General features: G+C 41.3%; 1 protein-coding gene across 2 annotated transcripts in view; it reads left to right on the forward strand.

The window, feature by feature from the left end:
- Positions 1 to 17,877, forward strand: part of marchf8 (membrane-associated ring finger (C3HC4) 8) — a 90,478-nt gene that overhangs the window by 10,771 nt on the left and 61,830 nt on the right. For both annotated transcript variants that reach the window (XM_058651121.1, XM_058651120.1), the window contains exon 2: positions 9,418 to 9,616. In XM_058651121.1, coding sequence (XP_058507104.1) covers positions 9,521 to 9,616 — 96 coding nt within the window. In that variant the 5' untranslated portion in view covers positions 9,418 to 9,520. The remainder of the gene's footprint in view (positions 1 to 9,417; positions 9,617 to 17,877) is intronic.

The raw sequence follows: 17,877 nt of genomic DNA on the forward strand, positions 1-17,877 counted from the left end.
TGTGTGTCTTACATGTTGTTGTAATTTAATACAGAACAGTCTGAAGTGTAGAAGCAGGCTTTTCTAATTGTCTACGCACTGCAGTGTTTCAAATTTCATTTCCAAATGATTAACTGTTTTAGCCAAACTGTCTAACTGTATATTTAAATGCTCAATATGGCCAATGCAAGTACTCCAAATATATCCATAGTAATGTCTTTCTGTCTTCTTTTTTGTAGATATTTCAATGCCAAATATATCTTATATATCTTATATTAGTGTTTGGCAGGCAGCCACCGTGCATTTGGGAGAGAAAGATATATTAATGGATTTAAAGTAACATAAAACCCTAATTGAATTAGGGATGGGTCGATAGTTAGTATGTTTTTCTGGCTTTTCTCCGGGTACTCCGGCTTCCTCCCACAGTCCAAAGATATGCAGATTTGGGGATTAGGTCAATTGGACACTCTGAATTGACCTTAGGTGTGAGTGAGACAGTGAATGGTTGTTTGTCTCTGTGTGTGGTCCTGTGATGGACTGCCGGTCTGTCCAGGGTGTGACCCCGCCTATCGCCCTATGTCAGCTGAGATTGGTACAGCGCCCCCCGCGACGCCCCTCATGTGGACAATAAAGTGGTAGAAGATGGATGGATGGATGGATGGATTTGTCCGATATCCAATTCAGTGATTTTGACCAGTATCACAGTGATACTGATACCCATCCCTTATTTAAATCTGTCATCTGAACAACTGTGAAATATTTGAGATAAATCACAGTTAAACACAAATGCCTTTTTTAGTGCAGTTTGTGTTGATCAAAGCACTGACAAATACTAGGAAGCGACTCCAGGACGTCGTATAATTTCCTTTTTATTTAGACGGAGAAGAATGGAGAGTTAACAGGAAATGAGGGTCGAGTGAGGACGTGGAGCAAAGGTCTGTGGCCAGACTTGAAGCGGGAACATTGCTATTCCACGAGCGCCACACTATTCCAGTGTGGCTGCATGACGACGCACTGAAATAGCACCAGGCGTAAGTTATATGAAAATACGATGCTTTTTACATAATGTGACTGAACTGCAATATTGAGTTTCCCTGGATCGGGTTTAGTCTCTGCACTTCATGATGTTGTGGAGTGCAGTGTTGGCTTGTTAATTGGTGTGTAAATGACTGCTGGAGACCACTTCTCCTGACTGTTGGCCACATACAGTCAAACAGTCATTAGCTGCTGTTTCTTTTGCTGTCACTGGCCACTGAGTCAATCATCAGCCAGACTCAGGCTGTGAGTCCACACACACACACACACACACTCATAATTCATGTCTGCTGGACTGCAGCTCCCAGAGTTATTCAGAGAGGTTCTGAGAAGATGAACATTACACTGAGGGGCCGAGTGGTTGTGGTGTTGAGAAACACACAGTCACCAAGAACAGGTCTGTGTTTACTGGCACTGTCAGGACAGTTCTCATATTGAAAACGCTTTCGGTTTCTGTCTGGTTAGTTTTTTCATTTCCTCATTCCTGGCCAACACGCAGCACAATACATGTCCGCAGCAGTGGTCTGTAGCTTTAAGACTGTCAGCCTTGAAAACACTGACACAACGTCCTGTTTTTAAGTGGATGAAATGTGTTGATTTAAAAGGGACAATGCATATTAATGAACATGTCAATGTAAATATGCCAAAAGCTACTTTACGTCTGTACAAAAATAACAAATAAATAACACAGGACATCAAATAAATATGCAACACATACAGCATTAAATGTGACAAATTGGCATAAAATGAATGATCACACATGTGGTTCCTCTTCAGCCGTCGCTTGAATTTGGTTTTGAACTTATTAAAGGTAGTGCATTCTCTAAGAGTGCAGCTGGAATGTTGTGCCAGATCTCACTGCACATAGACTGATAACGCCTGTTCACTGGATGTTGTTGGTGTTGCACAATCGCCACAAAGAGTAGAAGCTCTGGTTACTTTCCCGTTAATATTCGATTGTAACACAATATCCCAAGTTTTGAAAGTTTAAAATAGCGTTAACAATCCTAAAGAAATCTTCTTTCTTTGTCTTATTTTTATACAGTATGTTACTGTGCTGTAACTTCCTGTCGTGATATTTTGCGACACTCTTTGCGTGGTCAGCGCCCCCCCTTTTTATTTACGCGGGAGCTGCATTATATCTGCAACTCGCTGATGGCGATGTTCTCGTTAATATGAGAATGGAATAAACGAAACCTGTCGACATCTGAGGTGTTGTTCTTGGAAACCTGGCGGATGATATATATATATATATATATATATATATATATATATATATATATACGTGGATTTATACTTGGATCTGTAGCAGAGTCTGTGCATAAGAGACTACAGGCCTGCTCTGTGTCTGTGTGCTGCCACAGCCATACAGTGCACATTATGCAGTGACTGTGCTTGAGATGCAGCGCTACTATGATTTACAATAACATGTTAAAAAATCTTTTGAAAACAAAAGACTCATCTTTCCTGCTTACAGTAAAACAGGGATTTCTGGCTTCCTTTTTATTCTGTGTCTGCTTCCTCTTCACAGTATCTACTGAAGCTCCGAGATTTCAAAAGCTGCACATACGCTCTCTCTTTCTGTGTGTGTGTGTGTGTGTGTGTGTGTGTGTGTGTGTGTGTGTGTGCTTTGTAAAGTGTATCTTACAATGTAAATTACGGCCCCCGTGTTGAACATTTTCAGTTCCCTTCTCCACATTGGGGATATTTTGATGCGTTTGCACTTTTCTCCCAGCTGCATCTGCCCTCCACGCAACATGTAAGAAATTCTGCTCTTCCAGCAAACTTCGTATTTAATCCACCATCTGTTTACTTTATTTTTTTTCTTTTCATTTCTTTTCTTTTCACCTTCCCATTGCAACATCAGAGATTTTAGCAACATCTCATGCAGCTTTTGCGGTTAAAGGAGAAAGAAGAAGAAAATGTCCCTCTGGATGGTGAAATGATTATTTTCATACCCAGAAAAGAACAAACAGAGTCCTTCCTTCCTCTGTCAGCAACATGTAGTTTGAACAAGGGAATATCAAACATTATTGCCTTTATTTAGCTGTGTGTGCGTATTTGTTTTCTGGCACAAACACTTGTCAGGACCAGTAGTCTGGTTCCAAAGAGGTAGAACCTTATTTCTGAGGAACTGGTTCAGTTTAAGGCTAAGATTGGAATTGTGCTTCGGGTAGGCATTAACTGGTTATAGTTATAAGGTTAGGGATAAGGCTTTCTTCAGGCTGTTGGTATCCTAAGAAGAGTTTGCAAACTTTGTCATGGGAGTTGACCAGGATTCACTGATTCTAAGGCGTCTATGTGCCTTCATCTCCTTGAATTTTTTATAAATTCTTGTCGGTGACAAAAATGATTAACTGACAAAGTGGCTCATCCATCACGGGAACAGCGATTATAGCGAGAAATTGCATGTTTTAAGTTTTATTCTGCAGCGGCTAAATGAACACTTAAAACACATTGTTCAGGAAAAAGCAATTTTAAGTTTGCAAATGATGTTCTCCATAGCTGTAATATCAGCTTAAAGAGCCACGGTAGATATGTATGTTTTCATTAATTTAGTATCGCCTAAACTTAAGAGCTGCTGTATATTACATGGTATGCAATTAGCTGCAATACTCATCCGTATCCCTAGATGCTACTAAATCCTACAAACGGGGAGTTTAAAATATCTACGTCACCTAGGCCTGCGATGAGTACAAGGTCTCCAAACCGTGTGCGCTAAGGACGCATCAGACGGACGAGATTTGTCATCCAGAGCACAGGAACGCGCAATGAACGCAGATTCCCGAGCTCTGCGCAGCATCGGTAACTTTTCGGTACTTTTCGGTCTTTTTTACAAATACTCTCAAAATACATAAAGTGAACCTACCGGTCCAGTCGAAACAGCGCCACCATGGCATCACTTTGCAGCCCTTTCTGGGCTTTCAGTTGTCGCCACCGTTCAAACGCAGCACCGATGTTCACTCTGCTCTTGGATCGCTCTGCATCAGCCTTTTTCTTGGCAGTAGCGTTTCCCAAAAAACGTCTTTCGTTTCGACCAACACCTGTTGTTGGTACCTTTACTGTGGTCTGTGGTGTTGTCTTCTGAGCGTGTACGTGCATGGGGGGAGGGGGGGCAGATGGCTGTGCGATTCATGCATCACGATCCTATTAATTTGTTTGGACGTTTACTATGATTGGATGGTATTTTTACACAGCTGACTGACATTTTTCATTTTTATGTCAATGCAATAATTAATTTTAAGCAATACAGTAAAGAAAATGATCTCCTTGGAAAATGCACATAATTTGCTGGCGGATTTGCAGCAGCTTCTCTTTCTGAAACGGCGTTAAATAAAATTCCTATATAATTTTGTCCTCGGCTGTGACAGCACATTTCTACAGCCCACTCAGTGAAATGATAACCACTGCATGAGTACCTGACAATACAGTAAGATATTGCAGTCTATTCTAATGTATGCATCTAAATCAGCGCTGTAGGTCCAGTCCCTTCAGGGAAGATGCCTCTTTAGCTATAGACTGTAGCAGTAGTACAGTAATGTTGGGACTGATTGATACACCACCTAGTTTTTCTGCCTGGTTGCACATCAGAAGTGAAGAACGGGCTCTCAGCCATATCTCAGCTCTGGTTTGACAGCAGGGACACAGACGGGCCTCTTGGCAAACGGAATAACAGCAGAGTTCAGCGGAGCAGAACGTAGACCAGACAGGGTTGTGATTTTCCTCCGGCAGGAGCAGAGAGCTAAGGAGCTGGAGAGAAGAGCTAAATTGTCTGTCTTTGAAATAAATGGACTTCAGAGGGATAATAGGAGCCACGGTAATATTTTTCTTCTTTTGCCTTGTCTCCACTGAGAGCACCTGCTTGGATTATGTTTTGAAAAACCTAATCTTCAAGAAAAATCAGTTTTTTATTGCCCAGTGCTCAGAATCATTTATAATGTCACCGAGATAAGTATGATATCACGATTTCAGCACAACACTGTTTAAAAAATGGTCAGTAAATGATAATGTTGCGTTATTATTTAGCCGTAGAGTCAGTCCAAACTTGTTCTAAAATAAAATGTCCTACAATACCTCAAAGTAGCTGACAAAGTATTAGATCAGTTATTAAATATTCAAATACACACGTTTGATTCAGATTTGTCTTTGTGAGGACATTTTGTCTGGTCCTCGCAGCTTTAAGGAGCTTTTTGGGGGTTAAGACCTTGTTTTAGGATTGGGTTTATGTTAGGTTAAGTGTTAGGCATTTAGTTATGATGGTTAAGGTTAGGGTAAGTGGCTAGAGAATGCATTAAGTCTATGAGTGAATGCTGTACAAAGGGGCATCTCTGCACCTGACTATTGGCAACTCAGTTACGCCAGACGACTGTATGTTTCTTGGAAGAATGGAGCGACTGAGAAGGAACCTTTACACTAAGGTCAAGGATAGATGGTGCACTCCCAGAAGTCAGTCTTCAAACCTCTCAAACCTAATTTACACCTGAACTTTAAAAGCCAATTCTCAACTCCCTAACAGCCCTTTGACGATGTTAGGGTCAGTCAAAAATGCGCTTTCCATTCTGTAACATCAGTATCTCAAGCCATTCCTCACACACATTAGCATGCAGGTTATTTACAGGAGGAAAGGTTCACAGTTGTTCTTGATAATTTAATTATTTATGGAAAAGTCGGTTTGGTTACTTTTCTTAAAGAAGCCTTAACGATAAACATAGTGTTTGGTGCCTTGGTGTTTTTGGAGTAATGCCTTCAAAGTTGTGCAATGCAGAAAGGATTAAATGATATGTTTTTCACACTGAATTGCACGACACTGAAGATGTTATTGTGGTGATCGTATAAATCACACATGGCTGTCCAGCACATATCCTGCCCCATTAGTGCAACCTCTCAGTCCAACAGAGACCTAAAGCTTGAAACACAACACCAATTAAGAAAGGAGTGAAGAATCTTACTGCAGTGGCTGTACTTTGGGTGTGCAGTAATGAGCTGGCGGGTGCAGCGGCAGTCTGTGTTGTGGCCACAGTGATGGATGCCGTTTGTTGTTCCAATGCGACCGTCGTAGAAACATTTCGTAAAGTGTAGTGTGCAAACATACGGCACAGATCGGCTCGATTTATTTTGGTTCTCCATCTTATTTACCTCGTATCAGAGCTCGGGGAATGACGTGAGAGCGACTGCTTTGCTGTTACTACAAACATCTGTGGCTGAGAAGAAACAGGGGCTGTAATGGTATCAAATAATCATCCCCTCTGGTGGACGACTTTGTGTCCCAACTCGTGCACATTTTCTGTAGCTTGTTATTTTCACATTCAAAATATGACACCGAGTGCACCTTTGCCCCTTGAAGTGACCTGTTTTTATCAGCTGGAGCTCACAGCCACGTCATGTGATGTCTGGTGATGCGGATCCAATAACGAAAAGGGATTAAATGACCAAAAATACAATAAATAAATTTCTTTGTAGCCATAGCTGTTTTATATTTTATTTAATGTATTTATTTTTCTGATTACATGCATATAAGTGACTTAAATACTACAATGCTGCTGTAACACAAATATTGATTAAAAAAAAAAAAAGAATTATTGTGAGTCTGAAACCGGACTTTTATTTAAATACATGTGAACATGGTAATCTTGTGCAAGCGCTACAGCTCCCATCCCCCGGCTTAAAGCTGGAATTTAAAGAAGAAGCCGATTAAACTGAGGAATGAGACAACCGCAACAAAAAAATGATGGCAGGTATATTTTTTGGACCAAGAAAGAGACCGAATTTATGCTAAGCTCGGAATGGCACTGACAACTAGCCGGAAGCTAAATTAGCCGTAAGCTAAACTAGCCAGAAGCTAAACCAAAAACTGTACCAATACTACTTACAAGCTGAGTGGGAATGTATCACCTAATATAGTGGAGGGGACACACACTCCAGTCAATTAATCAATTCCACATTAGTCCTTGTACACTTGGACAAGTGCTGACGTCAAATTCAACGGCATAGCTTGTTTGATTAATACCAGGAAGCAGCATGAATTTATTGGTAGAGTTTTGACAATAGCAATGAGTTGCTGTGGTTCATTAGTGACAAATAAACACATACTAACTATACGTACTGCATATTTACTTCCTCATTCTGATGTGTCTTCTGGGTTTTTTGCTCCTGACGTCGTCATGGTGACCAAATCGATTTATTTCCTTGAATAGAAATATAGTTTTTCAGCTGATTGGAGTGTTGGAAAAGTTTGGCTAATGTTGATGTACTACTCAGTGATGTCACATTAGACATTTTAACGCCAAATTGTTGCATATTATACATTTTCAGATGAGCTAAACATGTGTCGGTTATGAATATGCGGCCGTAGCAATTGTACTGCAGTTCCAAAGCCTATTTTAATTAATTATTCCCAAAGAATGAAAAACAAGAAGTGAATGAAACTGTTTTACTTATATACATATAGGGCAAAAAATGAAGCAGCATGTGTTGTTGAGGCGATGGTTAGGGATATCATGGTGACAGACTGGTGGTGCATTCCTGGAGGCACCACCAGGATGGCAGGAGACTGAAGTAGTTGTGTGAGGGGTTGGTGGGGTCGCTCACAATGCCGAGTGCTTTGCAGGCCAGGCGGGTGTTGCAAATGTCCTGGAAGGAGGGGACGGGAGTGGGGGCCACCGATGATCCTCTCTGCTGCTTTCACAACACGTTCCAGGGCTTTTCCTATTGGAGGTGGTGCAGTCTCTCATCCACAGTGTGATGCACATGGTCAGGATGGTTTCCCTGTAGAAGGAGCACATGACGGGTACTGTGGCTGTGGCTCTTCGAGGCGCTGCTGAGCTTTCCTGCCCAGTGAGGTGATGTTGTTGGCCCAGAAGAGTTACTCTGTTAGGTGCACACCCAGAAACCTGGTGTTGTGTATAAATTGTGTGTCTCCCCTGAATTGTGATTCTCTACCATTCACTTGCACCAAGCTGAGGTCTACCAAGTGTGTTGTGACTATGGGAGTTAGTGAGGTCGTACCAGTGTAATCACCTCTCCATCTTGATGAATGCTTTTCAGACAGGGCAGTGTTGGACTGAAGGAGCAGCTCCAGGTTTGCTGGTCTGTTTCTAAGACTCCTCTCCTCTGTGTGAATCTGTGTGGCATTATCACTGAAACACCACCCCCGCCTCCACCTCCACCCCTACACACTCACCCTGCCCTGATCAATGCTGGTTTCTTATTACTGGCATTTGTCTGACCTTCCCACTGTCTCCTTGCTTTTTTGTTTTTTTTTTGGTTTAATAATCTTGTCATTTTTATGCTGCAGAGCTCGATGGGCGAGGCCCCAGCCTGCAAAAGCACGTACACATATGAAGCAGCCTCGTGCCGAAGAGGCGTTTTAATGCTGTCAGTGGCAGTACAGATGGTTGCATTAACTGAAATAAGAGTAAAAACCCTTTTGTGTTACTTCATTGCTCCATACGGAATAGCTGCAGCTGTTATTGTTGTCTGTCATACCACTCTGCTGCCTTTTTGTGGAGTCCATGGTGGGGGTTGAACCATTTAAATATCTAATCACAAAATGTTGACAGATATCGCGTTCGTGAAGCTTCTTGTCAGTGATCACTGTGTTTATAGCTTTAAAACTCGATGGTGCATTACCTCATGAGATACCATCAGAATATTAACTACACTTTATTCTAATGCAAAGATGAAAACTTGTTTCTAATATGTATTTATTACAAAAGAAAATTGTAGGATCTGATCTTTCATTGACACTCTGGGTCAGACATGCTCCATAAAGTCTATCCTAAATCATAGTCTTTGTGATTTGCCAATAGCGGTGTTTCTAACTGCGAGTTCTAATTGAAAACATTCAATTGTTTAGCCTTAATTTATGGTCCTGAATTTCAGGTCTTTGTGGGGGGAAAAAAAAGCAGGATTTTGGCCCACGTTCGGACCATCTCTGGTGATTTATTACACCGCGTGATGGTGCTTTGCTGAGACAAACTAAAACGTGTGTGGAAAAACGTCCCCTGTGGTTTGACAATAGACTGCACTGTTAGGTCAACTGTGCCAATGTGAGTACACAAGTCTGGTTTTTAAATCCGTGAATGAAAATGAACCGAAATGCACTTGGGATTTTCTGTGAGTTCAGTTCTGCCTTTGTTTAAGCACTTTTCAAACGCTCCTCCACCTTCATGCTTGGTTTTCTGTTATTCATTACAAACTCGGCGTAGTAGAACTGTTTAAAAATGATTAATCAGAATATGAAGCTGCTGCTCAGGCACCTGAAATAAAAAAAGAAACACAGGCCACTCAAACAATGCACAAATCATTTGGTGTTCATTTGGAGGATATATTTTATTTTATTATTTCTACTTGACATGTTTCTTTGTAGCTAATCTCCTTGTGTCCTCTGTGTGTCCCCGGCAGGACGGTGGGGGTCAAAGTGTTGCAGTTGAAAACCATCATGCCCTTTGCTTTGGCAACGGGACAGGAATTGTGTGTGTGAGCGTCCCCGGTTGGCTCTGCTGGGATGAACATGCCACTGCACCAAATCTCTGTCATCCCCCGTGATGTCACCTCATCGCGGGTCTCGGGCAGTGGGAAAGCTAAGGACAAGGACAAGCAGGTATGTGACCAGTTAAAACTGCTTTTCCGATTAGGACACGGTTGAGGATTATGTGGCAGTTTCATCCCATGGTTCTATAGTGTACACATTTTTCTCTCCTTACTGTTACTGAGATTTAACTAGATTTAAATATCAACCCCCCCCCCTTTAATTTAATTGAGGCATTGTATTGAAAGAGAGTTTAACAGCATAAGAAAAAAGATCCCGCTGAATGCACTGAAGACTGGTTGTTTTTACTCTAAATTAAACTCTAAAAGGGTCCCATGTTTTGCAGGGAGAGAAAGCTATTCCTTTGGCCCTGTAGACATTCATCAGAAAACAATCAGGGAGTTGTTGTTGTTGTTATTATTATTATTATTATTATTATTTTTATTATTTGAATGCCAGGGGTGTTAGTCCGACACATCTCTATAAAGTCTACGCAACGGCGTTTCTCCATTTCTGAGCAGAGCTTTTGGCTCTAATGAGGTTGGTCAATATCTGGTCTGCTTTTCCATTTGCACCTAAAACTGCCTGTGGGCCATCTAGTTTTGCAGTTATTTGGTCAGCTCTTCATGGTGGTAAATTTATTCATGGTGTTTTGTGAATTGGTGTAGAGTTTTTTATGAGCTACATATTTTTTTTTAGTAGAATTCTTTTTAAAATAGCATTAAAGGCCTTTGCACACCATGTGCATTTTTTTTCTTCTTCTCTTCTTCTGTGTGTAACTACATACAATTTGTTACTACTTCAGCTAGTCCCTTGGCATGTGTAGTGCAGCAGTGAAAACCGTCCCCCGTCAAACACTTTTGCTAACAGTCTGCGGCATATCATATGAACCGTATGATCATATGAGACATGGGCTAAACCATTTGGGTAAAATAATTATGATTTAAGTTGCAGCATGTTGATGTTTTAAAGTCAAGTATTGTGGACAGTATTGTGTAACAGATTTAAAACAAGATTAGATGTTGCCCAACATCTAATCTCCAACACACCTGAATCATGCAGAGCAGGAATCCCTGAGGAACAGGAGTGAGAAACACTGCTTTATTCCTTTATTCCTATGTCAGCTGAGATTGGCTCCAGCTCTGCACGACCCTCATGTGGAGGATACAGCGGTAGACGATGATTGAGAGAATAATTCTCATTGTGGACATGTTCCTGTCAATGGTGCTATAATACTATATAATATATTTTTTTTTTTATTATTGAAATTGAACTGGTAATTGGCATTTTGAAATCTGTATGCGAACAATGAAAATGAAACACCTTGTTTTTGAGTGAAGCCACAGAATAAGCTCCCTATGTTTCAGCCCCCTTGTGTTGTACAAGTGATAGGACACTCGAGCTGGAATTTGGCACTGTTGTATTTATCTTAACTTGTACCAACACACACACACACACACACACACACACACACACACACTCCCTCTGATGATTCAGTTCCTCGCCTAACTGGCCCTGTGCTCATTGTGAAACTTAAAATCAGGCCTTTTTCTTTCACTACACAAGTGAAAATGAACATGGATTCATTTTTCCTAGTGTGTTGTTGAATAAAGGTGTGACTTAATTTTTTTAATACAGTGTTTTTTTGGACAGTTACTGCAGTGCACGCTTAACAGGATTAAAGGGCTGAGACTCTGAGAGCAGTCATAGCAAGGTTATCTCAGTCAGCTGGGGAATAATAATGAAACCGCATTATATCCTGGGAAGAATTTGGTCTCTAAAAACGTAACTCTGCATTTCCCTGGTCATCAACACTCTGGCTCTGAATCTGTATTTTTAGCCCCTAAGGAATAACATCAATGGATCCTGTTTCTCTCTCTCTCTGGGATTATCAGCAGAGGGGAGAATCAGAGAGGACAAGAAGAGAGGGAGAACAGTGTTTTCTTTGAATGCTGATCAGCTTGAGGGACATGGATGTGTATATGTGTCTCTTCCTGAAGATTCGTCACAGAACACAGGCCCATCTGACCCCCTCGACAGCACAACTGCTCTTTTAGTCGCTCGAAGCAGCAGAACTTTCCTCTACTTAGAATTCACAGTCAGTCAGATGATTCTTTAAAAGAGCAGCACATCTTTTAACTGTTGCTTGCCCCTCACTGGCTCCGCTCCTCGAGGCCCGCTCAGGTTTTATTTGTCTTCCCTGAAATCCTCTTTGACTGTGTTGCTCGTGCGCACTCCTGCGTTCACCTGCTGTGGTATTTGGGTGTAGATAAATGTGTTGTTTGAGAAATATGATTTTAAAAAGAACTGGAGAGGAAAAAGGGGTGGGGAGAAAAAAATATTGAAATTCCTTGACAGTTCACAGCTTAAGCAAATAATGCGGTCAGATTTTGTTTGAGTCTGGGGTTTTTGATAAGGTGTGCAGCGAATGGATTATGCATGAGTTGACAAAAAATGAAACAGCCTGGCTCAGGCTGGCAGATGGGTAAAGAGAAAAGCCCCCAAAAAAACCAAAACTAAAATACTAAAAATAAAACTGTGATATTTACTGTATTAGTCATATGGTGCATCTGGCAAATAAGTACTGAGTGAGCTGTTGGTGTTTGCAGGTTATTCACCTCATCTGCAGAAGGGCTGCAGCTAATGATTATTTTTTTTCTCTTCAATTTAGTCAAAAATGTCAGAAAATGTCGATAGTTGCTGCCCAAACCCAAACTTCCTCCCATGTTTTGCTTTCTTTTTTTTTCTAATTCAGACTTCATTTTACATAGACTAGTAAAACAAAAAGGACAATAATAAATAATATATAGAAAATGGAACATAATTCAAATATGGAAGAGTATTAGGGCCACAAAACAGCATGAATTCTGAGATTAAAGTGAGAATTCTGAGAAAAAAGTCTGAATTCTTTGTATGCCAGAAATTGTCCCAAAGAAAGCTGTTATTTACTGAAAATAATTTACATAGCAAAGCTTCAGTGCACACAGCTGTAGCTTTTCTTATTCACATACAAACAGGGCTGCTGCGCCTGTGCTTGTATTCTATCGACCACAGTCTAATATTGCATGAGGCTGCGCACGTGCTGTTCTGCAGACCGTGATACTTGATATCCGCCCTCTTGATGTTGCATGTTGTATTTTTCATGAAAGTCCACAGTGCTAAAAGCTTTGTCCTTCAATGAGTGTGTGTCCAAGTCAAGGACAGAGCATGGAAGACTCCGTGTCTCTGCGCTGATGTTCAGATGTTTAATAAAAAGCCACAGAGCTCATGTGTCCTGATGGAGCATCTGTGAGACATCAAACACTGACCGACCAAAAAAAAAAGGTCCAGCCTTCAGGCTGTACAAGGTCTGTTTAATGTGTCTGTCTTTGCTGATGAATCAAAGCGCTTCTACTAGGGTGACATAACTTGAGTTTGTTCTTTGATGTTTATACTGGATATCCACCCACTTAAACTGTGTTTTTTTGCATTGTGAAGAGCCCAGAAACGGTTTAGTTAAACTCTGGTAGATGTTCGATTGTTGACTTTCTTCACAGTCGTGACTTACAGAATAAATGAGAAGTCATGTGTGTTGTTATTTTGATTCTTTTTTCATTTAAACAATAACAAAAGAAGTCATGAAGCAGCATGGAGTCATTCGAATTGTTGTTGATTTGTTAGCATATCAGAATCTGATCTTCCTGACCAACTCACATTTATATATTGCAAGTGATCTGACCTGTGTCCATATTGACATTGTCTAGTCTAGTGCACATGGATTGTATAGTTAGGCCACGCCCCAGGAAAGGTCTAAACCTAGAAATCTGTTTCTGTCCCAAATTCATCTGATATTTAAACTGTTGTCTTTCACTGTGTCGCTTGTTTAACACACTTTTATTCTGGAAAAAACCCTGGACGCTTAATGTTTTAACGTAATCGGCGGTAGCTGACACTTTGACACTTTGAATCCTATCGGAGCGACTATGACATTCAGATTGAAACAGATCTGTAGAAATCTGATCAGAATCACATTCAAAACCACCTCTGTATGTGGTTTGAATCCGCTTTGGAAAAATTGGATCTCATGTGGGTTTTTTTTTTAGCTGTCCAGACTGCCAAAAAAGCTAACTCGATGAATCTGGATCTGCTTAAAAATCTGATTTGGGCTGCAGTGTAAACAAGGCCTACAGTAAGTTTAAAGTAAACACATTAAAATACAAAAACAAAGACAACACTAGCAGTACTGAAGGTTTCCTTCCTCCCTCTGGTGTTTGTGGAAGAGAGTCTGCACTGGAAGGGAAGGCTGTCTGTATTTGCTATGCACTTTCCGATAGACACGCAATTAAATGGAAGTCATGCAGGTGGCACTAAGCACTATATAATATACAGGAGAGTCATTAGACAGTATGTAGTAGTGTAGAGTGTATGAAAGCTGTTCTGCTGCTCATTAAATTCAGTCAAAGTTTTGTTAGTCCCCATAGTCATCTCAGAGACGGGTAAAGCAGATGGCGACCAAACGGTGTTGAAAACATTAAACATTTTTGGCTCATGTTGGAACACTCCTCAAAAATATACAGTATATAACATTAGTCTAATGTTACATTACCAAGATATAATACAAGGACACGACTGTGGGAGAGAGAGCAGAGCACGACCAATAGTCATTTTTAGATACTTAAATGCAGTAATGGTTACATATTAGATCTTTAATTGTAATTTAGAAAATGTGTTTCTCTGCCTTGTGGCAGGGACACGTCCAGTATCCCCCTAACAGTTGGTGGATCTAAACTGTCCAAAATCATTCCCCTCCAGATTTGGCTGCCCAGAGGCGAGCAAATGGAAATACCAAGATAATTACCCAGAAAGCATTGGGGCTGGGCGTGCAATGCATAAAATGATGAATTATCAGGAAATGTAATATTGACATGTTGTGAGAGTGTAGGAGTTAACTCCAGGTGGTCACATTGAGTCAGAAATATACACCGAAACAGAAACACAGATTTTTGTCCTTTTTCCAGGACAACTCAAAACCCAAATGGTTGTGGGGCCTTCAACATGTGCAGTCGGACCATTCACTGTGTGTCAGTTCTTCCTACTTTCACCCCGTTTTGCCTTGTTCATCAAAAATAAAGGCAAGAAAATGATAAAAAATTCTTTAAAATGATGTTTCTGTGACTCACGCGCGCCTGCGTTCAGCCTGAGACATTCTGCCTCGGTGTGTCTGTAAAGCAGAGGCTGGAAAGAGAAGATAACACAACAAGCAAAATGACATTCTCTCTCTTCTGGCAGCAGTGTTCTTAAAAGTATGAATGTTGTGTGTCAGCAAACTAACCCTTTTATACAAATCCCCCCCCACCCCCCCCAAGGAATTCAGAGGGATGTCACCAACTCGGTAAATATCATGTTAAGATGCTGATATACAGAAAATACTGTCACTGCCGACTGAAGAACAGGCGATGTTTAAAGAGTGAATGTTTTGTCTCGGTGCTCTCACTCTTCGAGGGCTTTATAGTTGAGTTGATTTCATGGATTTCAAGTCAGTGTTTGAAGGATCTGTTGCCTTTTTCAGACATAATTAAGAGCAATTAACGTCAAAACGGTGAAAAGGGGTTCTCAGTCACATCTGCGCGCTTGATAAATGACTTAAACGCCTTGACAACATGATAAAGGGACTCCCGGTTTTGGCACAAACTCGGATGATTCACTACCAGGGTGTGTTTACTGCCGGCTGTAAAGCTGCTGCTGTTGTTGTTGTTGCTCTTTCTGAGGTACACACATAACTGGAATGTGCACTCAGCTCTCAGGTACACACACACTCACACGCTCACATGCTCACATATGCCAGGAGCTGGTGTTGTTAGTAGGAGTCCCCCCCAGAGGACCATGCTGTGCTGAGCCACTTGAAGTTGTGGTGCTAAAAAAAAACCAGAATTAAATGTGGAAGAGGCAACGTGACCACCGGGCCTTTTAGGGCCGTGACTGCTGTGAAGAAGGACGTTGTTAAAGATAACGCTTCATTAGCTCCTGTGATGGCTTTATGGGTTATTTTATTCTCTTTCCATAGCAGTTACAGTCTGTTATGTATTCAGTTTTACATACAGTATGAGATTGAACTTGACCTGTGCAGCAGCTGAAAATAGAGCAGGAAAATAATTAGTCCCCTCCGCAGCGACATGTCACGATGTTGTATGATACTGAGGGGGGAAAAGATTTAGCTTTGTCTCTGGTGTGAGGCGGCACGTTCCTTTCTTTGTGTTATCACGTCAGCTCTTGGGTTTCAGAAGAGCAGCTATTAACACGGAGAGGCATTTGCAGGAGACAATATCTTTTAATTAACCCCTTACCTCATCACTTTTCACTGTCTTCACCCACGCACACTCAAACATACACACAGAAATGCATGTAATTGTGCAGCCCTACAATTCATGTCTTAATCCTAACTTTAATAACCACAGCCTCAGAAATGAGGTTCTGCCTCATTAGCACCAGGCTTAGGTCCACATGAGGACTGTCAGTATGTTTTACATGTGCAATTTAATCAAGCTAAGGCCATAGTCCGGCTAAGACGGGCAATCAATCGGACAACTTGCCGAGCTCGAGTATACATGCGGAGGAGAAAATTGATTTATTGGCGGTATGTCTGACTCCGCCTCCATGCTATTGCGTATCGAATCCGTTTCCTGTTGACCTTTTACGCCACAGAAAAACAAAAGGTGAACGGCGAGATGGACGTGAGATGCATCGTGCTGTGGTTCTGTATGTTTCGTACCTGCTGTGCATGTTCATCGTGATACAAATTAGATGGAGCACGGCTCTTGTGGTTGTTGTGTTGTCCAAAGAAAGACACCGCCGCCGTACGATTTGCGGTAACAGTTCTGCAGTTTATACATTGTCACCTTCTACTTTTAAAATTGTGTTGCATGCACAGAACGCTATGTGTGACTCCAGTCCTCCTAAGCCTATAAACGCAGGAGTAATCAGACTATGAATCACATTATTCAGGTATGTTAGTCCAAACAAGACATGTTTTTGGCATGAAATTAAGAAAACCAAATTGTTCTCTTAGTCAGACTAAAATCGGACTTTAAATTAAATAGGTGACTTTAAATAGGTGAAATTTAGGTGCAAGAGCAGAACTCTTAAGTCCAACTCTAGTCCGACTAAGCGTATAGATGTTAGTCCAACTAAGAGAAACTTGATTTTAAACGTGTTTACATGACATTAAGAAACCAAATTATTGTCTTAGTCTCACTAAAATCTGACTTTTAACATGCACATGAGTGTTTATACCAAAGATGTTCTTGAAAAGGTAACAAAAACACACACAGAGACATAAACACAGCTACAAATAAACACAGACGGTAATGTGCAACTTATGACCCCATGATCTACGTAGTATGTGGGGATGTTTTATAACCTTATTAGAGAGATGCACAGCTTTTAACTCACTAACCTATGAAAATGTGTTGAGGCTTTCGCGCGCTGCAGGAACAGAAAGTGCGCCTGAACTCAAAAGCTCTCAGCTGTGAAAGACTCCAATTTTGTCAGAATACAGAATACATTTAAGGGAACAAATTTAATTTTTTTTTTCCCCTCCCTCAGAGTCACCAAGGCACATCACTCAGATTGTGAATGTCTCTGTTGGAGTGACTGTAGTGCAGAGACACAAGAGCTCGCAGATAAGCAGACACAGTCATGCAGACTGGCAGAGATGAGGAGACATGAAATCACCGCATGAAATGCTTAATTTGCCGCTCCGCTCTCTCTTTTTGAAACACTGCCGCTCGGTGCTCCATCCAAAGCTTTCCGACACTCGTCTGTTCTTCGTCAGGTGTGCCCGCAGAGTGTCTCGGGCTGTGATTTAATTGCCTGTGACATGCTGACTTGACTCCTGCTCCTGACACAACCCCTGAACATTCATCGCCAGCCAGTCAGATAAGGGGTTCGAAGTTCTCCGCTCTCTCCCACAGTGCCCAACTTCATCCTCCTGTGGACACACACTGCAGATGTTTTCCACTCGCTGCAGCCTGTTGTCGGGTTCTGTGCAGCGCGACACACAATGGCTGCTTGATATACTTCATATAGAGCCACCCATCCCAGTTGTATAACAGAAGCCCTACAGTAGAGGACTCGTTTGTTCTCTGGTCTTTTGTGCATTCAGTGAAAGATACTGGGAAGCAGGCTTCATGAAGTTTTCATTCATCGGAATACTAAATAAATGATGGGAACACACTTTTTTTTTAATATCAATTTTCAAGCTGCACATGAGTTATATGAGCCTGATGAAACAACGAGGCTCTTGTTTGAAAACAAGCAAACAAAACCGCTTGCGTCGCCCTGTCTGACCTGAATTT

The sequence above is a fragment of the Solea solea genome, chromosome 15 (genome assembly GCF_958295425.1).
Source record: "Solea solea chromosome 15, fSolSol10.1, whole genome shotgun sequence".
In the NCBI taxonomy this organism is placed as follows: domain Eukaryota; kingdom Metazoa; phylum Chordata; class Actinopteri; order Pleuronectiformes; family Soleidae; genus Solea; species Solea solea.